At 35.9% G+C, this 25,181-nt stretch overlaps 2 protein-coding genes across 2 annotated transcripts; one reads left to right on the top strand and one right to left on the bottom strand.

Annotated features, from left to right (window-relative positions):
- Nucleotides 1–2,037: 2,037 nt before the first annotated feature.
- LOC128728292 (uncharacterized) lies at nucleotides 2,038–14,591 on the bottom strand. Its single transcript, XM_053821913.1, has 3 exons — nucleotides 14,587–14,591; nucleotides 14,503–14,512; nucleotides 2,038–4,092 (listed from the first exon to the last, which is right to left on the bottom strand). The coding sequence occupies exons 1-3, from the start codon at nucleotides 14,589–14,591 to the stop codon at nucleotides 2,308–2,310; spliced, it is 1,800 nt and encodes a 599-aa protein (XP_053677888.1). The 3' UTR covers nucleotides 2,038–2,307.
- A 3,524-nt stretch (nucleotides 14,592–18,115) lies between these two features.
- On the top strand, nucleotides 18,116–25,005 carry LOC128728291 (mitogen-activated protein kinase kinase kinase 15). The gene is made up of 7 exons (XM_053821911.1): nucleotides 18,116–18,131; nucleotides 18,324–21,072; nucleotides 21,140–21,346; nucleotides 22,126–22,266; nucleotides 22,469–22,574; nucleotides 22,652–24,132; nucleotides 24,232–25,005. Exons 1-7 carry the CDS (start codon nucleotides 18,116–18,118, stop codon nucleotides 24,341–24,343), a joined length of 4,812 nt encoding a protein of 1,603 aa, XP_053677886.1. The 3' UTR covers nucleotides 24,344–25,005.
- Nucleotides 25,006–25,181: the final 176 nt, after the last annotated feature.

The raw sequence follows: 25,181 nt of genomic DNA, 5'->3' as shown, positions 1-25,181 counted from the left end.
TCGTGTACTGTAGCTGAATTTAAATAAAATCTTACGTAAAATCAACGTCGTCGGCAGAAAATGAAAGTAAAAGCATGGAGAAAGCATAAGACATACTATGATGAAATTTTGAATAATGTGAGTCCCGACTTTCGTACGTTTGTTTTCAATGCTCTTTTATTAAAGCATTCGCTTTTTGATGGATTTAACAACAGGTTATATCGGATTTTATTCGTCGCACGATAATATATGTTTCACTTTTCTTGTTTTGGGTTTATGAACCAAAATTAAACATAATATTAGCCAAAATGCTTTATATGTCGCTATAGATTTGTTTGTTAGCTTCTATTAGCAGATATTGTATGTTATACCACGCCACGCAGTTTTTTCATGCGACGACTAATGGATTTTGCGTACCTGCTATCTGTTTATCTATGTTCATCCAAGGTTCATATAACAACGTTGTGATATTTATTTTCTCAGTGTTTTCATTCTCTCTGTTATTGAATGTACAGCAGTCGTATAAAGCAAGGTTCTCGCAAATTAATGCACATTTCGGAATGCATTAGTCACTTGCTACCTCCCTTTCTAATAATTCTGTCAGTCGTACGCCAGCCTACTGGGTAAGCCAACATTCCATTAGAGTTTGCATTCAGGTGTCGTTGGCTGGCTCATATCAAGCGTCCTTGGCTCCTGGGACAGCTATTGTTGTACTGAATTAGATTACGAAGCTTTTGTATAACATACAACGGAAAATTACGTTTTTGGATCTTTTTGGAGGACATTATCTTGTCGTTCTAAGGAAAACAGTCGCACAACACAAGTTAAAACAAAGCGCTGTATTAGTTCATTAATTTCTAACTTAACTTCATTCAGAGGTAATTACTGAAAGCATTCAGCTGTGGGTTTAAGTGCCAACGCCCTTTTTTCATCATACTGCATTCTCAAATTTATTGGTAATGTTTGGAGGTCGACCACAAAAATTCAACTCAAGCTACGAAGCAATGCTGTTTACACAAAAACTAACAACATGTGATGGAAGTATACAAAAATTCATTAAATTTTTCCTTTTGTTTTTTTGACGAAACTTCTCTTGACGATACTCTTTACATTGCACTTTTGAATACATGGGTCTATTTTCTTTCCAAAATAAAACCATGACTAAAAATACATTCGTTTAAATCTTTTCAAACATTGAAATTCTTCATTATATTCTTCGTTTGTTATTTAGGTTAAGTTCTTACATTAATACATACATGAAGCGTAAATTTTTTAAACTTGCAAGGTTTGTCTTCCATTTGATCGGCTACACTACCATCAATCCATAATGCATTTCGAAACTATAAGGCAGCAAGTACAAAAGAATGATTCTTTCCCAAAACGTTTCCATCAACACATTTTGTATTATAAGCGATTATCAAATCGTTTTCAGATGTTGTTTGCTTGAAATTTACTACTTTGTGTAATCGCAATGAAGAACTTAGTACACACTTGACACACTACACACTTGACAAATTTTATTTAATTCAATTACTGGTGAGGATAAAAGAGAGAAAATTGAGTGGCGCTACATTTCAATATGACGATTTATAAATCATGAGTGTTAATTACTTTGTAACAAAAAAAAAACATGCAGAAAAACTCCGCAAAATGTGTTATACGCCATAACGTGGATTGAAAATAGCATATATGAATTGACAATTCTGTGTGCTGGCATTGTTCAATACTGTGAACATGTTTGTTTTTCGCAAAAATATTTGGTACTTATTATGTATTTATTGCATCACCCAGCGTGTATTCTCTTAATGATTAACAACGTTAATGATGGGTTGCCTATAATTTTGTTTCAAATTTAGAAATGAAAGTTACGTTGGAAATGGATGAAGGATAAGAAAATAAAAGAATACAAAGTGAATAAATTCATCCAATATGCAATAACTTTTCAAAGACAGAATAATGATACATAATTATTATTGCAATAACGATAATAATATATGACAAAAATGAATGTAAATATACCGGTATGTACCTTTAGTGTATATACAATAGAATCTGATAAATTTGCAAATTAAAATAAGAGCAAATGGTTGAGAATACGGCTTCATCATAGTCGATTTTTAAAACAATAATAGATAGTTGTAGCAAATGACATCATTTGAGTTAAAGGAAAAGGCAAAATATCTCAATCATGCGATAAATTTCAGATATGATACGAAATATACAGCGCACAATAAAATGTACAGTAAAAGAGTAGTGAACTTGATCATTTAGATGATGAGGAGTTAAGCAACACTTTTTCTTGTGAATGCCCTTTCCATGCCTGTCAATTTAGTATTCAATGTTGTGACCCCGTAAAAATGAATCAATTTGGCCGGGGGCTGCTCCTTGCGAAGGAGTTTGAGGTTGAATAAAATAGTATTGCTGTTGCTGTTGGGGCTGTGGTTGAAAACGATGCATAGGGGAACTACTGGCGGTCACCTTTTTGGCTGCTTCAATCCGGTCTGCACGTAGTTGACTTTGTTGCAGTTCTAGCTGTTGGGCGAACAGATGCTGGCTGTTTATAAACTGCAGCTCATTTTGTTGTTTTTGGTACAGTTGTTGCGGAATTTGAACTGTGGACGATCCGACTGGTGGACGGGCAGGCACTGTAGACGATGGTGGCGGTTGTGCTCGGTATAGAGGCGACTGTTGCTGCAGCTGCTCGAGTGTCACAAGTTGGCCCACACCTGGATGCTGTTGGTGTTGTTGATGGTGAGCAGGTGGGCCGGCAACGAAAGGTTGAATACGATGGTTGAGCTGAAAATCGGCGTCGCTTTGAGGCAGTTGCTGATACAAGGCTGTGTCGTACTGGCCGGACGCTGGGTCGAAAATGAGCTGTGACTGGTAAATTGGATTTCCGGCAGCTAGCTGTGGACCGGGGCGGCTAAATGGCGAACCAGTTGGTTTAGGTGTTGTATTAAAGGTCGGTGCCACGCTAGGTAGTTTGTTGTCTGTCTGGAAGCGCTTAAATTCCGCTTCAAAGTCAATCGTGGGCCCTCGTGTGTTGGATGCAGTTGGACGGTAGGTTGTGGGGGCTAGAGTTGGTTGTGTCGGTAACGGCGACACGCGGTAGGCTGGTTTTGGAGTGATATTGACCGGTACGACGGTCTGTGGAGGTGAGGGCGTGGGATTGTGAAAAAGTGTAGATGTTGGAATGGGCGTCGTACTAACGATCTGCACTCGCGGTCGCTGAGTAGTAGTGACGGATCCAGCGAAAGGCCGTGCAGCCGGACGACCACCGCGTTGACCTATTTGCACTTCCTCTTCACCCTCAGCAGCGGTCGCGCCCGCGGGCTGACGTCTATCCTGGTAGTCACTCTGAAACAGGGTAGTTGTGGGCCTGGCCGCGACAGAAGCCGTAGTCGAATGATGGCGCGTCGAAGCCGGAGGTGAAGTAGGTCGAGGCACCGCGACAGGACGCCGTGCTGGATAATTTTGGGGTACGTTCTCGTTAGATTCGTCCTGTCCTTCAGGGTGATCGTTATCGTCCTCTTCGCTTCCATCTGGGTTGTTGGGATCACATGGGTTACCGGAAACGTAGGTGAACTCACGCTTATTGCCGTCTGGGTCGATGTAACCGTATTTACCGCGTACCACGCAATCGGTACCTCGTGTTTCTTCCTTGAATGATCCATCGGCCGCCTCATAGCCAAACGTAAACGAGCCATCATCATTTACTTTGCTGTAATTGCGTATGGTTTGCACGGGTGGCGTTCGTGGTTCACTTGCAGCTGTTTTTTGTCGAGCGGGTAATGAGACAGGCGCAACCGTTGTGCTTTTGGTCACCGGTCGCTGATATTGTGAATCGGCGCGTGCCCGCGCGTTTTGTGCTCCATATTGGCCGCCTCCATAGTCTTCGTCTGAAGAAGCCACTAGCACTACATCGCCCAATCGCTCCTGCGCTCGGGGGTAATACTGCTGTGCCTGAGGGCGGTTATCTTGTTGCACATCCTCTGAACTGTCTACGTACTCGGCGCTCGAAGAAGTGGGTAAAATGCGTGGACGTACACGCACCCGACGCGTTTGCGCTTGTCCTTCCGACAACACTACAAAGCACACAGCTATGACTAACCACTGTAATGAAAAATATAAATTAAATGATTCATAAACAATCAAGATATTGGTTCAATTTATTGCCCGACGGAATAAAAAAAAATCCTCACAACATACGATTAATCAACGTCTTCCATTTATTGGTATTGCGTATAATACCATGAAATTTGGGGATGTATGAAACTAAAAGATAAATACTTTGTTTTTTCAATATCTCAATAATAATAGAGAAGATATGATCAAATTTGATCACTACCCTTCTTTTTGCAACGCTAAATGAACCCGCGGCCCATGGGCAGTACAGTATTAAAATGACTTCCTCATTACATCAAATATTCAATTTTCGTCATCAAACCCACCTTTGAAAAATGTGTATCGTTGAATTGAAGCATTGTATATCGTTGAGTTGGCGATCATATTTTGTTTAATTCTTTAAATTATCAATTCATATATTCTGTTAACTCAAACAATGGGTACATAATAATATGACGATGCGGTCCTTGCAATAAAAACAAAAGCTACAAGGATAATATTTTCAAACAAATAGCACCATGCAATTTTACCGAAATATTTTATTTGCAATAAACCGTAATCCACAGTAGGCTATTTATTAAGAGAAAGGCGTAGAAATAAGAAATGAATAATAAAATAGAAAGCAGCAAGCCATTTTCTATCTGTCTCAACTTTTAGAAATTTCAATTGAATTTTTGATCTACAGCAACTGCTACACCAGTTTTTTATGATGTCGTTGGCGCATTGGGGATATAACAGTTATAACTGGTTACGTTTCACAATACATAACTTTACTAACAACAACCAAAAACACACGTCTCTCCTATTGAATCCACTGGATTTAAATCTATTCTATTTCGAAGAACGTAATACTAGAGAATGGCGTTCCTTTGGTTAGTTTGAAAACGGCTTTTTTTGTTGATTTGAGTTTCGAATATATTGCCAATAACGTTGGTTCAATAATTAAAATTACTACCATGATACGAATCGAAAACTTTAATGGCGTAGATTCACAAAAAGGAAAACGCAAGGCAGGAATTGTAAATATCTCCGGCTCTTCTGTTTCAACTAATTTGAGATCGACCAATTAATTTGTTTGGCCAACGTTTTACTCACGCTGACCTGTCCATCTTGTTTCCTTTCACAGACATCCTTGACATTTGCCCAACCGCTGGGCATTTGAGGCACATATTTCGAAACCCAATAGTCGTAAAAAACGAGAAAACAGGCAATTCCTAAATGTATTAGATCCAGTTTTACAGCAATAATCAGTTTCATTTATCTTTGTCTTAGAATAGCTTTTTTCACAAGAAACTTTGTTAACGCAGAAGTGTTGAACTTCTTAGGTAAATGTGAAATAAATTTATTTATAAACACACATACACATATTATATACATAATTGTATATATATATATATATATATATATATATATATATATATATATATATATATATATATATATATATATGTGTGTGTGTGTGTTTGTGTGTGTATATATGTATACACACACACACACACACACACATATATATATATATATATATATATATATATATATATATATATATATATATATAAATATATATATATAAATATATATATATATATATATATATATATATATATATATATATATATATATATATATATATATATATATATATATATATATATATATATATATATATATATATATATATATATATATTTATATATATATATATATATATATATATATATATATATATATATATATATATATATATGTATATATATATATATATATATATATATATATATATATATATATATATATATATATATATACATATATATATATATATATATATATATATATATATATATATATATATATATATATATATATATATATATATATATATTTATAAAAATGTGCGTGTGTGTGTATGTGTATGTTAGTGAGATGATGGAAGTGAGTGAAAGTACTGATTATTGTACATGGATGAAATGAAAGCGAGTCATGGGCCATAAGGAGTCCGAATCATATGGGTAAACGAACTCAAACGAAGAGTTACGTAAGTGCACGTTACCTCATTCAATAACTAAATGCCTACCCTGCAGTGTCGTGGAGCTTACTCGCTGAATCTAAAGCTGCAGTTTGTGAGCGTTTACCTGCAATCCTAACGCATTCCAACCATGACAAGGGACGTAAGGTTTAATAAGTTTTTTCTCTAAATTCTTCTTCTGGGACAGAATCAATAACATTTTTTATTCATAGTTTTTGAAAACGTATATTCACAACTCGTATACAAACAATGTTAGTAACATAAACATAGTATTATGATGAGAATCACATATAATATAAATTGTATATTATATATAGAGTGTATAATTCTAGTATCTGGTTAGTTAAATTGAGAGTAGCTTTATGATAGGCTGTATATTAAGGATGGAATGTATATACTTCAGTATATAATTAAATTAATTTAAACCAAAAGAATCTCCTATATTCAACATAATGGTATTTTGCTCTCTGCGACTTCAGAAGTTCCGCTCTAGTAAAAACGGACGGTGAAAAGGCCCCACGACTTTTTCAACCACTTTCAATCTTTTCCATCTCTCGTTTTCGATCATCTTGGGTCTTAAAAACACATAAAAAAGTGCTGTTCAAAGATGCTGGTTGCACGAGTTGCTATGATGACTAGTTCTCACCATAGCTTTTTAACATGCTTGTACTATTCTTACACTGTAACAACTAGCCGTTAACATTTTCCAAACGCTCATTTCGTCTCTACTTCGTTTTTTATGACATTCACTTCGTATGGTTTATGCTACATTAGTGAGCGAAAAGGTAAAATGTAAAGATATTCTCACGGGTTTCACGGCTACGATTTTTATTTTTTGCTTCCAGCTAACCTTTCCATTTCCTTACAGTTTCTTTTCGTTTGCCTTCTACACCTATACACCCGATAGGAATCTATCTATATAATAGTAATGCTAGCGATAATCTAATGTGTGAATGGCTGCTCATTGCATCGTCTGGGATTCGTAACGGCGCAGAATTTGGTATAAGACTCCCTGCGATTTACTCGTACTGATTCGTTCAATTGATTGGGCATGGTTAACGCCTAGCAAAAAATCAATGCCTTCATCGTGCCGCTGCTCACACAAATGACTCATTGAATGTTGTAAACGTGTGCAACGTTGAAGCGTAAAGCAAGAGAGGTCTCTCAAGTGAAGGGTATGTATAGAAATACTGATTCGCACGCCAAATGTTTCTATTTTGTTCAAGACCTCTCATTTCGACAAGACTGGCCTAGATCGTTGTGAAGAAAATCATAGCAAAGCCAGTTGAGAAGCTGAAAGGGATCATTCCCTAATTCCAAAGGTCAGCTCATGTATCGAGGTAATGGGATGTTTGTTCTCGCATGCAACACTCTTGCTTTGTTTGCTTGAAATGTAATGGTTAATTCTCATTTATATTAACAATTAGTTGGCAGTTAGCAACAATGTCCTTTCGTATTTTAAAAGTTTCTTGTTTGTCTTGTTTGTTAGTTTTCCGATCAATAGGCTGTTTTGAAAATAACTCAGTACATTTTGTACACAATAACATATAAACTTCACTTGTAAAATTGAGCTTTACGTATAAATGTTACAAAACTGATGATAGAGTTGCTCGTTATTGTACGTAACTAAAACAAAATTAAACATATAAGTTTAAGCTAATTAAATACTAGCGATGTTGCTCCCTAGAAAGCTAGCCATGTAATCGGCAAGCAGTAATCAAAATTGATGATGATGCAATTACTCTACATACATTGTACAAGCTATATCCTTGCCAGGCAAATCAAAACAAACAGCTATGTTAGAGATTTTAGACATTTATATAATCTTAGTACATATATTTAAAACGTCCGCAATTCCGAAAGTTTTTTTTATTTATTTTGATTCATAACTAACGTTCAAGCTACTTGAGAAGAACTTATGAAGCAACATGAGTTGAAATTAAACGTGAAAACCTGATTCTGCGACTCAAAAGTGGCACTAAGTGCATGAGTTGAAGGTATATAGTTCATAAATTCACCACAAATCCAGAACGCATTAATATGTATAAAACGTATATGATGTAGTCCTTTTGGTGTTTTTCATATAGCCGATACATTATAGTATAATAGCTTATATGCAGTTCATACTTACCATTCCATGAAAATGCATTTTGAAAGAGTCTAAAAGACTTCTTGGTTTAACACCGTACGTAACGATACGTTGCTAATACGGCTGATAGATGAATTTAGCAAGATGTCTGCGTGCGACGATGCAAAATTGATCGTGTGGTTATGTTGAGAGTTTGTTTCAATCGGGGTACATAACCGTTTATTGAAATTAAACGATAACGCGAGATAAAATATATCGCTTGCACATTAGGCTCGTTAACAAATTTGCACTGATATACACTTTTTCATTCACTTTTTCACCGCATCATTACCGCTCTTAAAATAAACTGCAACAGTACGTTAGCTGCTCTGGTCAATATTATTCGCTTTTCCACACTCCAGCCACAAAAGCACTACCGCATCGATGAAAATGCTCATCAACAGAAATCTATAATAAATACTGAAAAGTAGAGTGGATAGTAAACCGTTTTTACCAGCATAGGCTTCAAATGGGAAGTAAAATAATTTCGCTTTTGCAATCTATTGTGTAAAATTTTGATGCTATGGAGTAAGTATTGCAATAGGTAATTCGTAAAGGCTACAAATGGAAAAATAGTTTTATAAGCCGTTTTACTTTTTTTGGATAAACATAATTTTAATAAATATGATGTTTATAATGACATCAACGACTGTCTACATATGCACATGCAAGGCGTACCTCTACAGTTCACTTTCTAAATCATACATGATTTCTAAAACTAAAATTCAACCGAAGTGAAATTTAAGCTTGTGCATGGAAAACCCGTGTTATACGACATATATAGCAGTGAAAATGTAGGCACCAAAACAGAGCTGTTATCCATGATGCAATCCAATGTAAACATTTAAAAGTCCTTTCTTTGTGAAATATGCTTGGAGATATTTAACAATTCATAACTAATTTAGTTAAAGTATTCTTGTCACGCAAAGTTCTACACCAATTTGTCTTGTTACGCACTTGTTCCTATGTTTTACTTTTAATTCGATTTTTTCTAGCTGAACATCTCAAGTATTCGTGTGGATTAACGTGTGCGGGTTAAAGAGACATATTGAAGGAATTAGGGATTTACATTAGCGTTGCTCGTTAGACACTTCACGCACTTTGTATAAGTTATTTTGCTGCTTTGTTCCACAGGATCCAGAGGTTCATCTTATTATTTCTCACCACACTGCACAACAGCACGTTTATGGCGAAATTAGAGAGTCCTAGCGGTAGTTATTCATCACAACTGGCGATCACAAATGTTTTAGCGCGCCTGTGCACTGGAGAATGCTTCTTTGCAAAATGGTATCTCAGTCCACTAGAGGCACTGTATTTTATAACATTCACCACCGTTGCAACCAATGTTGTATAAAGGAGTATGGAAAGGAGGGAAGCGGGTTTGATCTCTGTTGGAAGTGGAAAACCCATGAATGAATGTATAAGATAGAGAGTGAAAGACATAACGTGAAATAAAGAGAGAGCAAAAGATGAAAAAAGAGAAAAAATAAATGCTTAACTGCACGGAACAACACCTATATATTGTGATCCACTAGCAGCGTTAAGAGGGGGATTTGAACATCGGCTCGCCGTTCGTATCGTCTCGTAACAGAGCTGGTAAACGCTGCGACAGTGGCCGCATCGAAAGGGTATAGATGACATACAGAAAAAAAACTATTCATCGTGCTGCTTATATGATCACAAACCAACACAAACACATAGTACTCTGAAATAAAAGCATATTTAGTGCAGAAGTAGTGCATAAAGCTCCGCTTTCGATGCACTATGGGTGCAATGCAACTGGCATTACACTATCGAAACTAAGGTATTTAAATTAAAGAATGGTTCACTGCAAATGTAATTCCACATCTGATCATCTAGTTTAACAAGTTTTTGTTGGTTAGCTGTTTGAAATAATTGAATCACAATATGGGCAAAATATTTTTCAACTTCATAGCCTTGAGTTCAAGCATTATCTGGAATATTTTGCCGGACAAAGAAATTAAGACAGTAAGAAAGAAATTAATAATATGAAATGGAGGGCTCGATAACAGAAAATGTAGCATGCTGTTCAAACACACGATGGTTTCGGGATCAAATCTTAACTGAGGATCCTCCCTCTTATGACATGCAAAAATGACCCATTTCCAGGAAACGAGAAACATTTCGTCATAAATAGCCTAAACAAGACATGTCTTGACTTTACAACAGTTGTTGAGCCATTTAAGAAGAAGACGAATAATATGAATAAAACGGTTGGAGTCCTTTATGAGAGGCGTTTTGTTGAAGAAAGAAGTAAAGTAGGACTGATACGTTGGGCGTAGTTGAATTATGTCGACCAACAGCTACTAACAGCTGGAAACACAACAACGCATATTATCCAATAGAAACATTTACGTATGTAAGCACATGACATAGTACATTCATTCTCTTAACAAGTTTTAAAAATGTGTCGAAAAATTTACAATTTAAAATGAACAAGTCTTCTTTTTTAATCAATCTTTCTAATATGACTTTTGGAAAAAAGTCGTATAATGTATTATGTCATGATGTCTGTCCAATTTTTCATTATTCGACTGCCTATTGCCCTTTCATTGGCAAGCCTACATCGTACACATGACAAGGCAGCTTGCTTCTTACGTTTTGTGTATCTTCGATCGATTAGTAGAGGTTCTATTTGAATATATCCATGCTCCTATTCGAGTCAAGCTAAAAAGCTCGTTAAGCTATTACATAAATGATCCGTTTGTATACAATTTCTGTTTTTACTTTGAACCAATCATGGTATCCTGCTGTAAGGTAGGTTGAATAATCCGCATACGGAATTATGGTAATGTTTTTGTATAAATATTGATCCAAATTTTTTTATAACACAAATTATAGTTTGTTTATTAGCTTCTGCAGTATGTATTTAATTTAATTTAATCATAATTACTCATACAATTGCACTTAGTATTTGAACTTGATATTTTTTCTAGCTAACGGTTGATAATGGATTACTTGAATAAATTGTACATCACAGAGCATTGTACAAATATTCGATAAACGATAATTTTAGACTGCAAAATACTCTGTCATATATCCACTATGCGCAATCGTCAACTCACACTAGGGACGCAGTTTTATGCCAGCCCGTAAGCTTACGCTTCAGCTACGATCGCACACCACCAGCTCGTTTGAAAGAAACTTTCAATTTTTCTTTTACGCGTTATGGTTTTACTTTATACCATTTTCAATGGTCTTTGTCAAACCAAGATTCATCAAGCAAAACCACATCGCGCCGTTTCGTTAACCAACCGCTCTTCTTTTTTCATTCATGAATGATTTGAAAATTGAAATCCTTAATGTCAGCGTTTCCTTTGTAACCGAAATGATTTTGTCGACAATCACCACCATTGAGAGATATATTAAGGATCACAAGGCGTAACGAAAATAATGAAAGCTCAAAGTATTTGGTTGTATAGACCTTTTTCGATAACTGGGACCGTGAATCTGTTCGTTTGCATCGTAGAAATTGAGGAGCTGTATATTGTGATGCTCAAGAGCGCCCAATAACAATACTGGTCGTATACTCCTTATCACTGTTTGATCCATCTACTTCTTTGATTGTCATGTATATATTTTCATGGCAGATTCCTTTTTTTTAATTTATTTGTCGACTATGTGATGGTCGTTGGTCGCCTCTCTTGACGCTTTACACCTGCCTGAAGTGATGTCTACAAAATGATGAAGGTATGAACGATTGTGTAAAGCCAAAAAAATATTAACAACGGTCGATTGGGCACATTGCTTTCGGTTTCTACATAATCTGCAAGTTATTCGCTAGAAAATGTGCGGAATCATTGTTGTAGTTATAACAAAGGAAGATTTTGTTATAAGCGGATTGTGTTTTTAAAGTTATTAATTTATTGTTTAATATCAAGTTAGTTCAGTGTCAATAGTAAAGTGTTCAATATGAACCGAACGTAGCATAAGAACCGAATTAGAGCATAATGAATAAATACAACAACAAATTTATAAAAATGCAATTATCGTATTTAAACAAATATCCCAATGAGCGTCATTACTACATTCCACAATTATACATTTATTGCAATGAGTAAGTGCAGGACTGCGTAAATGCAGCAGAAACTGCCAATTGAAATCGTATTATATTTAATTTCTTACTTTTTTATGTCAAAACGCATACGATAAACTAAACTAAGAAATCTTAAATCTAATAGTTCAAAATTCTTGCTATAGTCCAGCAGCTGTAAATGCGTTTCACATTAACTTTTCAAAAACTGTATGTGTAAACGAGTGTGTGTATTTGTATGTGTATGCGTCTGTATGACCATATTTTAACAGGACAAGGTCTTACAACATATGTCTGGCAACTTTCAGTGATAGGTTCACGCCCCAGATTAATATAAGGCAGCTGTTGCTGTTGGCTCATCGACGTGCCAGCTATCATGGTCAGAACGGGAAACGTGGTTGCCATAATAAGGTGACTGCCACCGTTTATTAGTAGCTTAAGGTAGATTTGGTGAGCATTACTGTCTAACGTAAGTCTGTAGTCAAATGTACTACGAACATATTGGAAACGTCGTTCAATCCAAACAAAATCACAGCACGCATACCAAACAGTGATTGCAGTAAGCGACGTCCGTGCCATGTTTCGTTAAGTAGACTAAAGTAGTCGATCACTTTAAATTTGCACTTATAACGCAAATGTACTAGTGTTTATATCTCTTACGATTACGTTTTTTCTTCATACTCTAACGATTGCATCATACATGTAAAGTAATATGGAATCATAGTTTTACGTAAAGAGTATCTTTCTTTCATCGGAATGCAACTTTCTCCAAGTTTTTTTCCGACTACTTTAGTATCACTCAAATATTTCCTTGCTTCAAACTATGAGTTGGTAAGCTAGTCACCTCTAAATATTATCACTGTGGCTGTTGATATAAATATGAGGATAGCTTTTATTTTGATTATTTATTTTTAACTTTTATCATTATTTATCTTCTGTCTGCCTTTTGGATAAATACTCGTACAAGTCATACTCCAAACAAAATGCATATCATCATGTCAAGTATTACGGTCGTAATGATATTGGAGCCTCATTCAATCATCATCGTATATTACATCAAAATGATGTAACGGTTAATTTTTGCTCGAAAGAGACCAATCGTGGTTACTGTCAAAAATGGAATATAGGTTAACTGCAGTGGAATGTGCTCGTTGAATGATTACAACGGATAGTTGGAATTGTAGAGGCTTTTGAAAACAGTTCTTTTAAGCTAACGCAGTGACCACAATTATCTTATGCGAGGGAGTTCGAAAGCGATAAGTGTAACAACATGTTTACCCTGAAGCGTGCCGTAAGTGTGGGTTTGCATAATTCGCTCAACCGAAATGACCGATTGTTTCCGTATCCATTGCATACGTGTCATGCTGTGGATACAGTATTGCGAACGAAAGTTGTTGAAACACGCACACTAGCACATGTAATGCGTAAAAGTGGGAAAATGCGTATGAACCACCGTTTCCTATATGCAACCAGTTTGTAGCTATGTCCTGCCAATCGGCGGTTACATGCACGTAAGTGGATCGTGAAGGGATGGTGTAGAATTTCAACGTGGATGGCGGAGCACAATGTAATACAGTAGGCTTTTGCTCTCGGTACGCTTATTCACCAGAAAGTGAACAAGTTAGTAGCTGCATATAGCTTCAAGCAATTTTTAATTATTGCGTTTTGAATTTCGCCAATTTTTGTTATGGATACTAAACTCTAAAACACGATAGATGGATTGATTTTAATAACTCTTAACAATATTATGTAACCCGGTTCGAAAATTCTATAATAATAACAACGTGCTAACCACGTTTCAACCAACGTGCTAGTTTCCCATCTAAAAAAATTCAGCGTGATGTCAGTCTAATTCAATACAGTCAAAGCCATTTCATTTAAAGCCAAATATCGTACCTATAATTTGCTTGTAAGCTCTTTGTAGGGTACTCAATAAGGATAGAGTGAAAAAATGAACTATTGGTTTGATTGCAGATCGTGTGTAATCCAACCTAGAATATATTTTCACAAAATGTTCTGCTAATTTGTAGGCAAATAAAACATATTTAATGCAAACATGCAACGTTAGCACGTTTTTCATTACGTAGAACCTTTCAAGAGCATAAATGTTTCAAATGTTAGTGAACCGGATAAAAAATAACTCTTAGAACGAAAATTTGAAAATTACCAATATATTGTCAGAATTACCATGTCCATTCTAAAACAAAGAATGTCCAAAAGAAGATATAGATCGATGATTCATTTTATCCTTTAACGCTTGATACACATTACCCCATTATTCGATTAGTTTTTTTTATTTTTGGAGGTTTTCGTCAGATTATTTTCTGTCTTTTGGTCGAGTTTACCAGGTTATCAAACGCAAGATCAAAATCAAATCTTTAGGATTTGTAACCTGGCTTATAAACAACCTAGTAGTAAGTTTTCTAAAATTGTCTTTCAACTGTGAAAACAATATTTATATCGCTAATATTGATGTATGTATGTGATACGACAAAAAATTTCTGATTTCGTTTAAAACATGTCGATTCTAGAATATATAATTGCTACAAATTGCGCTTCTAGAATATACAAAATTGCTGTTCCAAAATATGGCATGGCCGTTCCTATCAACAATAAAAAAACTGGCTGATTCGATTGTCTAGCAAAAAGTCATTATGAGAGTCAGACAATTTAAAGAAAATTTGATCTCTAGAGTGGTTATTAGTTTATTATTTATCGTCTTCTGTTCTTAATGTGATATTCTCTTTTGAAAGTCAGACAGGTAAGTTACCGCCGAACTTACATAATCCTAACATTTAGATCTTTCACGGTTTAAAGTTCAAATGGCTTGTCAAAAAGCATGAATTTCAACAGTTCAGTACACATAATTTAACTGAATGTTTAGTAATATATTTAAGAAGAAAATCGACATTCTAAACATCATGGAAAACATATATTGGTATAATTTGAAATTTAAAAAATTCAAATAATCTCAATTTTCATGTTGGGTATTCAATATAGGACTTATGGCCTACAGCTGCCGGTCCATAGTATAACTAGGATGGAGGATCAGTTCTCTTAGCCACGGATTAATACAGGAGGGCTCAGGAATCTGGACTCTTGCATCTTACCGTGGGCAAAGCCTAGTAAAGAAGAAGAAGAAGGAGGAGAAGAAGAAAAAGAAGAGTAACGATTATAATAAATGTTTATTTATTTATTTTTCACTAAGATTTTCTTTGGCATATATTAAGACAATTGAGACACGCTCAGAACCCACTTCAAATCACAAATGTTTTGAATTTTTTGATTTAACCTCTTTAGAGCTAAAGCTAGAAAAGGTGACTGTTCAGTATTAACGCGCTAGAGACAACCGATGATGCGCTACTCTGTTACATGTACTTCAATACTTGATACGTATAGATACTTTTAGTTCGTAGAAAGTATTTTTCTTTCTCTCTATTAATAATTATGTTATTAACTTCGTAATGTTGTTTACTAATTGATCTCTAGGAATGTAAATAATGCATTTTTTTGCTTTTTTCATTCGCAAATTTATAGATGTATGTGAATTTGGAATTTGTTGAACCAGTAATTCTTAAATATCGACATGATGCTTAAGGGAAGAAAAGCCTCCAATCACTCTTAGTAAAAAAAATTTATTGGAAAATAGTTTTAGATAAAAATGCAAAATTATTATTGCTAAACTCGTCATATTGATTATTAACTGAGTTCCACGTATTTGGGGTTATGAATAAGAAAAAAATTAAAGAAAAAATTTGGAAATAAAGATATTTTGATTTTAACTAAACTTTCAACTTTAACATGTTTAAGTATCAAAATTAAATAAAATAATCGATTGCAAACAGTAAAAATTTTTTTTCCAAATGAACCTAAAATATGGAAAAGTTGGACACAATGGATTTCTTAAATATCAATTCATCATATTTAATTTTGTTACATAATTAGTGTTTGATGTGGTATGTAGTAAATTATTGAGTAGTTATTAAAAAAATCAATTTATGAGTGTGTTTTTGCCGGATTCCCACTTTTGGCGTTAAGAAAACTGACGTTTGACATTATTACATATGTCAAATATTTCCCAGCTGTACATTGTTTTGAGCGCTATTACGGATAGCTAATGTCTGCAATTTTTAACATTTTATTTGTAAAAAAAAACGAGTATGTTCCTGTTTTGTGTAAATGTAGTTATTTTCTCAATATAGTTAAAAGTAATTCAAAGTCATTTTTGGAAAATTTTACCTCATATAACCACGTATTTTTGTTAATTTATGATAAATATTTGTACTGTTGTGATAATTGTGCTCATGAAAAAAAAACTGGGAAACAGATTTTTTTAAGTGACGGTTTGTGTTAATCAACGAATTATAAAAATGTTGCAAATGTATAAACATAAACATTAGTTGTGAATACTTAAACGGATTAAATGCAACAAATTGCTTATCAAGATTAAGGATTTGTAGATTTGTATCCACTGACTGCAGTGATGACTGCTGTATGAGATTGCAGTGCGTGAAATATTGGATTTAACACATGGAAATGATATACATTCTTGGCTTCAACAAGAACACAGTTCTTTCATTTGCTATATTTGCCTGCTGTGTTACAAAAAATTCTTCGATTCATTTCATTTTCACTTTTACTATTCATCTGATTTGATCTGGTACACCCCTTATTACATTATGGAGTGATCCCTTATTATTGCAGTATAATAAAATAAACTGAGAAGAAAAGAGTATCCGAGGTGTGAGGACCCATAGTATCTTTAGACCCTTGTTCGCGCTTTTCGGTCAATATAAAAACAAAACAGGATACAAACTTAGGACACAGTACGATCATTAATTCATTAGCTTATACCTTGCCATTAAATAGGGGTTACATTTATGTTTTTTCATTGGGAGTGCTCAATCGTTACACTAAATATGTGAATTGAAGAAAATTTACACATATACAAACGCTCTCATTCGAGCTAGTATGATTAAAATGCAACAGCCTTTATGTATGTGTGATCATTTCGAATGTCGAACGTCGTCGTCGCATATAATATGGCACGCATTACTCCCTAGTTTCATCGCGCGACTGTCATTCGGAGGCTGTGCGGCTCTGATTGAACTGTATGACAAGTGAATGGAAAATAATCTTTTTTTTAATATTTGTAGATATGCACATAATTGAATCGTGTTTGTTCTTTGGATGTTTATTGTGAGTAAATAGCATGCATCACCAAATCGACAATGATCTAGTTGACGATCCATAATAGTTGTGGCTGATAAACTTTAACTTTTCTTTTCCTGTATCTCAACCTTCAACACTGGATGTTTAACAATCATTCATTCCCTGCAATCAAATGCTCACTTTGTCAAGATCAAAATCATGATCTAGATTCTTCCTTAAAGTAGGAAGAGTTTGTGTGCACAGCTGCGGAATACACTTTTCAACACTTATCAATCAACATGTTCCTGCATACAAGTGCAAAGGAGTATTTATAGTGGTAAAGTGTTTTATCTACTATCCTGCTTCCCGATCGGCTGCAATTTGATTAGTCTTTGATACCTGCTTCACATTGGATAAGATCGCTATCATGACTTAGAACGACAATTGTGTCGACAGCAGTGATTTAAACACCAGTCGTTGCACTGTTTACTATATCCGTTATATCCAGCCGTAGGTCGCTTATATCCAATATAGTAGAATTCTTGCGAGTACAATCGCTCTATCTTGATCGTTCCACCATTGGAACAAGTAGAGTATATCAACGCTTCACGCGATCTCACGAAAACGGCGCTCTCTGAGCTTCATGATCATGGAAGAGGCTATTGGTATGTAAACATATTTTTGTAAGAAATATTCTGTCGCTATTCATATTTTTTTAAGTATATAAAATATAATTTATAGTTGCACATAACTAATGTAATCACCATTCAAAATTCTTAATTTAATGTGAATATGTGTTTTAATGCTGTACATGCACGTTTTCTCATTTGTTTTTTTTTGTGTTTTTCCTCTTGTAGACACTCATTCGATCACAACGTCTGATAAGAACGGTGGCAGCATGTCTAATCTAAGTGACGTATCTAATAGCAATATATCAGTCCCAACTTCTAGTGTGCATTCAAGTCATGTTCGGCCTAGAATGGACATTGCAGTGGTAATCGATTGTGAACAGAGTGCGTTTCTTAATCATCGAAAAGCCGCTCTAGAAGAAGTTCGGCAAGCTTGCTTTCATGTTGGTGCGAATTTGCAGCTGTTGCAATTTGAAGTACTCGACTACGGAGATCTGAACACATTAGAATATTTCTACAATGCAGATGTCGTCGTCGTTGATCTGAGTATACAAACCCAACAGAGTACGCTCTGCTATCAGCTCGGTGTACGAGAGAGCTTTGAGATGAACGAGAACATCGTCATCTATAATGATACCCAAAATGAGGCAACATTACGCATGAAGATATCCTGCGGAAATTATCAGTTTATTTCTTATCGATTACATGAGAGTGGAAACGTAATTATCACTAGTCCTTTGAAAGCAAGAACAGGAGAAGAGCTTCCACCGCAGTTTCATCAACAACAACAATCACAACAACTGCAGCAGCAACAACAACAACATCATCAATCTCATCAGCAGCTACACTCTGCTACATCGTTGGTAATTGCGCTGCGTAAGCTTTTTCAAGACGTCGAAATCGAATCAAAAGCTCATTTGCGAGAGAAATTCTTAGCTGATTTACGTAGCTTGCGTGATCAACTCGCGGGGAATGTGGAGGAGCTGCAACGAATGTTGCGAAACATGCGTAAAAGGCTAGACGATCCACATGTACTATCGAAGGAAATTGTACAGACGTACATGTTGTCGCTACGTGATGTACAGGACTATGATGCTATGGTACAGCTGGTGGATGATCTGGAAACGATACCCAACAAACAGAATTATATTAATACTGGTCCAATGCACTATTTGTATGCATTTGCCTTGAACCGACGAAATCGTGAAGGTGATAGAGAAAGAGCACTACACACATGCACAAAGGCACTTGATAAGAAAGAAAACCACTTTCCCGACATGCTATGTTTATATGGACGCATATACAAGGATATGTTTGTTGAGTCAAATCATACAGACCGCGAAAGCTTAAAAAACGCAATCATATGGTACAGAAAGTCGTTCGAAGTGCAGCCAAATGAATTTGCTGGCATCAACTTGGCAACATTGCTAGTTATTGATGGTAAAGACTTCACAGACAGTGAGCTGCAGTATATCGGAATGAAGCTAAACAATTTGATTGGTAAGAAAGGATCGTTGGCACAAATTAAAGATTATTGGAACGTGGCAACTTTTTTTGAAATATCGGTGTTGGCAGAAAACTACGCAAAAGCGATTCAGGCAGCTGAGTGTATGTTCAAACTACGGCCACCAAAATGGTATTTAAAATCGACGATCGGCAACATCACTCTTATCGATCGCGCTCGTAAGCCGCGTTCTGAAGAGCCGTCAACTTCTGGTATTAGTATTGAACAGCATATATTTCAGTTTTGGATGGAATTTTTTCTTGAAGCAACTGCATCGGAACCGTCCAGCATGGTGCGTTTTCCGATACTGATTCTTGAACCGCAAAAAATCTACATGCCTAGTTACGTGTCCATACACATGGACGCGGAGCAAAAATCAATTGATATCACCAACATATGTCAGCAGCATGCAAAAGAAGGAGGTGGTAACTGCCTTAAGCTTCATGATTTTAACTTTCTTGCAAGCCAAATTAAATCAGTTAGCTTATATAAACGGGACGAACGCTGTGCCTACTTGTACGTGCATCAAAATTCGGATGACTTTCAGATGTTTTTTCCGTCCGTTCAGTGCCGTCAAACGTTTTACGATCTTATTCTGCAAATGACGGCCGAACAAGGTTCCGGTTTTATTGATCTTTCATCTGCAGAGATAACCGCCGATGAACTAGCTTATCAATATGAAACGGACGATCAAGGTCGACGGATTATCCTCGGCAAAGGTACATATGGAAAAGTGTATGCTGCTCGTGATCTCACTACTCAGGTGAAGATTGCCGTTAAGGAAGTTCCGGAGCGCAATACGCATGATGTACAACCTTTACATGAGGAAATAAAACTTCACTCGCAGCTACGCCATCGTAATATTGTACAGTATTGGGGATCGAAATCTGAAGATAACTTTTTCAAAATTTTTATGGAACAAGTACCTGGTGGGTCGTTATCAGCTTTGTTAAGGTCCAAGTGGGGCCCATTGAAGGATAATGAAACGACTATAGCGTTCTATTCACGTCAAATTTTGGAAGGCCTAAAGTACTTGCACGACCAAAAAATTGTACATCGTGATATTAAGGGTGACAATGTGCTGGTAAACACATACAGTGGCGTTGTAAAGATATCTGATTTTGGTACCTCGAAACGGCTGGCAGGCATCAACCCAGCAACGGAAACATTTACTGGTACGCTGCAATACATGGCACCGGAAGTGATTGATCAAGGTGTGCGTGGTTATGGTCCGGCTGCCGACATTTGGTCATTTGGTTGTACTGTGGTCGAGATGGCAACCGGTAAGCCTCCATTTATTGAACTCGGATGCCCACAGGCAGCTATGTTTAAGGTTGGATTTTACAAAACCCATCCCAACATCCCGGAAGAATTGTCGATGGTGGCGAAAAACTTTATATTGAGATGTTTTGAGGTGAATGTGGATAGGCGTGCAACCGCTTCCGAACTATTAGATGATCCATTTCTTTGCGAGTAAGTATTGGTCACAAAAATGTAGAATCAAACTAGTGTTATATTTCTATGTTTTTTTTCCATTCAGAAAGCACAAAAAAATGCGTCCTTCATTTAGTAGCAGTAGTACAATTAGCGGATTGCCTATAGCTATGGCGGTCACGGCTGCGACTTCAGTGTGCGAATTTTCACGTAGTGTTAGTATGCCTGCAGATCGACATGTTGGTTCTAAAACACTCACTTCACAACAAAGCTCAGCCAGTTGCAACACACCAACTCTCAGTTCCGAAACCGAGTAAGTCCATGCATAAGCCTCCATGGCACATGTAATATAATGATTTCCTGGCATATGAAATATGTTTTTTTTTATTTCTTTTCTTCTTCTACAACAAGTTCATCAAGCTTGTTGCTTTTATATCTATGTTTTTTTTTCTTATTCCTTTATAATACTATTTGATTATTGGCATTTAAAAAAAATGCGTAATAGATATTATTCTAGCAAAATCATTTTCTAACATGTTTTTCCCGGTTTCTCTTCATTGTGTTCGACAAAACTTATTAATGTATATTTATAATTATGAATATATGTATTTATATATATATATATATATATATATATATATATATATATATATATATATATATATATATATATATATATATATATATATATATATCTATATATATATATATATATATATATATATATATATATATATATATATATATATATATATATATATATATACCATTCGTGGATAATAATCTCTGCTTTTCTTTTTTACTTTGTTGTTTTTTTTATTTATTCTCGTTGTCTGTTTCCGTCCTTGTCCTTTTTATTATCCTTTCACGCATAATCTATTTTGAAATATTCTACTTTACTGACGCATTCGGTATATACATGACCAACATCAATTTTTTTTTTTAAATCCATTCCCAATTCCTTGTTCTGCTGCTTCATCATGCCATATTTTCGTATACTACGTTTCGCTGTTGGTAATACGTTATTGCCAATATTGTTGATTCGTTGGTTGCACATTGTTCTTCGTGTTGATCGTGTATCATCAGCGTCAGTACCACATCGATCCCACCGTCCCTGACTGATTCCACGTCCGTCATCCACACGGCTACTCGTTCTGTAACGATTCGCAAAAGCAAGCTCCCTTTTCAACTGACGCCGATCAAGATGCCAAAGTACGGCCTTAGCAGCATTGGGTAAGTGTGGAGTGTATTTGGAACCGTCCCATGTAGCTGTGTCTCTTCCCGTTGATATAACACATGGTGCCACTTAATTCCTGTTTTTTTCGGTTTTATGTGTAAATGAACGACGGTTGTATAAATATTACCATAGCATATGAAGCTACTGGGATTTAAATTTAGAAAAAAATTTCTTCACATGTGATTTTGTGTTTTACAGAAACCTTGCTGAAACACCGTCACTTGAAAATGATCATCTCCAACAACCATCATCGTCATTTGAGCTGAATCGACGTAGCTCGTCGGGAGGTTTACTTTCACCTGAGGTTCATATCATGTTTTAGATAAATGCTAGAAACTTATATTTGTTTGATACATAGGTTTTTATTTCAACTTTATATAGGTGGAAACGATAACTTGCTCCAATACAGGTAAATCGGCATTGGCTGGTGACGCCAGCGAAAGTGATGGATATTACCTTGCTAAGAAAGATCATCAGCGTCGGACAACATTGCAAAAAGTGCTTTATCACGATGTAACAAAAATCTGCCAAGTGTGGTTGGAAAAAATTGAATCCGTGCGTGAGGAAAAGGTGATGATAACCAGAGCCCATCTAGAAACGTTACTAAATGCGTTGCGCGACTACATAGATAAGCCCCGCAAGGAAGCTCTGGAGCAAGCTATGGTACAGCTTAAGGAGCAACTCGATGTTGTGGATTCTACCGCAATTGATCATCTGCATCTCGCCCTCTACTTTTTCCAAGATGCGGTAATTGCCGTACTTCGCTCTCACAATATCAAACCACATTGGATGTTTGCATTAGATAATTTAGTGAAAAGCGCGGTACAAGCGGGTATAATGATTTTGTCACCTGAGTTAACTGCAAACATGGTTCCTGAACCCGTACCCAACGAAGGCGACGATGATGGCATTGATGACGGCGCAGATGACGACGGCAACGATGACAATGATGATGATGACGATGACTACGACGATGACGACGGCGGCGGGGAAGTCGATGAAGATACAAGATTTATACAAGATAAAGTTAGCCCGAATTTGTATGAGCCATCAGAACACGATGAGCACCGTGATTGTGCCGATGGCATCAGTGGTGGTGGTTGTGCAAGAAACACAATGATAGGTGCCTACTATAAGCACATAGAAGAAGTGACTGAGGAAAAAGAGGGTATATTGCTTGAGACGGCAGCAGAGGATGTGATTATTGCAACATCTGATCGAGAAAAAATCAAGTATGAGAATAGCAGTGCAGATAAGTCCCGAACCAAGATTGGTTATGATTTCAGTAAGACGTCTGCTGCTAATTCGAGGACTACCGAATTGACATGCAAAAAACTTCGCTGGAAAACGTTACAAGAACATGTTACCGCACTCAGGGCGGAAAATGAAAGACTGAAGCAATATATAATAGAATCTCAACACTCGTATCAGAATGCCTTCAAGGCGGTTCTAGAGAGCGGTGTATTTACACGTTGTCTTACTGACCAACTTGTTGCTCTAATGGAGCGATGTCTACACGACCATGTCGGAAACATGCCAGATCAGAGTGTCAGTGGCGATTGTGACGATAATACACAACGTCGTTCAAGTTCTAATTTTCGAATGCCGTCATCAACTACGACTTCATTTAACGCTCAGCAAATTCATTACAAATGCCAAGACGTTCCTCGTCCGGTAGACTCGCAGTTCGTAGCGCAAAGTGACAAAAATGTTGGTATAGGTGATGGTCGGTTAGCTGGTTGGCTCCAGGCGCAAGGCATCTCGCGAATTGAAAGTAGGCAGCGAATATTGTGCGAAGGCTTTCGCTATGATGACTTTCTATATGATTTGGAACGAAGTGACTTGCGCCGATTGGGACTTTTGTAAGTGGAGGTTTAGTTGATAGAATAAACTAAACATTTTCGTAAAGCATAATTTATGGAAAAATATTTATATATTTTCTGTTATTTCTATTATTTTAGGATAGGTGAGGAGATTAGAATTTGGAACGCGTTAAAAAAGCACCGTATGCTGCACCCACCGAAAAGGTCACATTCAAATGACGAGAGTGATGGGCATTGGCAAATGAGATGATGGGCATTGGCATCACTCTAACTGACGATGCTGACTCGAACTGACGAGGGTACAAAAGATAAAGGATGCGTCAAAGGAGTTAAAGTTAGAGACGCTACTTACGCGAGTGTTGGTAGGATAAATGGGCTTCATGAGAATTGAAGTAGTTATTTTTGTATTGTGATTTATTTTTCTAGGCATGTGTGTGTTCTGTGTTTCAATTCATGTTTTTCGAATGAAATTCGGAAGAAAATCAAAGCATTAATACACAAAGTGTCCTTGTAAAAGAGTTAAACAATCGTTTTGCAACAATGACAGTGTAGGCACCCATACTGATTAGTGTTGATTGGTTGACTGTTGTGATCGGTTGTTCCAAACTGCTATATAAGCAAAATATGCTCGATTGCTCATCACATGCAGATTGATGACCGTAGAATATATTATGAAATTTGTGTGTTTTTTAGTTCTAAGTTTTGTTTGTTTTTACTAATTCTTTGCTGTCTACCAAGATTTGAACAATAAAAAGGCAATTCAGTAATAACAATATCAAAATGCCTTTTTAATAAAAGTACAATGCCCAAATACGTTGTATAACGGCATTTTCAATAAATAGGTTTTATACTGAAAGTAGATCTACTGCAACGTAGCACAAATCGCAAAGGACTTTAAACTTTGTCTTTTAACATCCATCTAATGTTACGAAATGTGTATAAATAAAATAAATGCTTTAACAGCAAGAAATTAATTATTAAGATTATTAAGCGTTTCTTCAATATGGTTTATGCAATATCTTGATTTATATTAAGTATAGTTTCTTTCATATTTTCATACAGCCATTCTTTGCAATTGTACTATTATT

This window comes from Anopheles nili, chromosome X (genome assembly GCF_943737925.1).
Source record: "Anopheles nili chromosome X, idAnoNiliSN_F5_01, whole genome shotgun sequence".
NCBI lineage: Eukaryota > Metazoa > Arthropoda > Insecta > Diptera > Culicidae > Anopheles > Anopheles nili.
Note: the sequence above shows the minus strand (reverse complement) of the source record. Positions and strands in the feature narration are given on the sequence as shown.

What these genes read in the sequence shown, in the direction of transcription:
- LOC128728291 (XM_053821911.1), top strand. An exon ending in TACGGCCTTAGCAGCATTGG is followed by an intron (nt 22,267 to 22,468) that starts GTAAGTGTGGAG and finishes TGTGTTTTACAG; the next exon opens with AAACCTTGCTGAAACACCGT. An exon ending in GAGGTTTACTTTCACCTGAG is followed by an intron (nt 22,575 to 22,651) that starts GTTCATATCATG and finishes AACTTTATATAG; the next exon opens with GTGGAAACGATAACTTGCTC.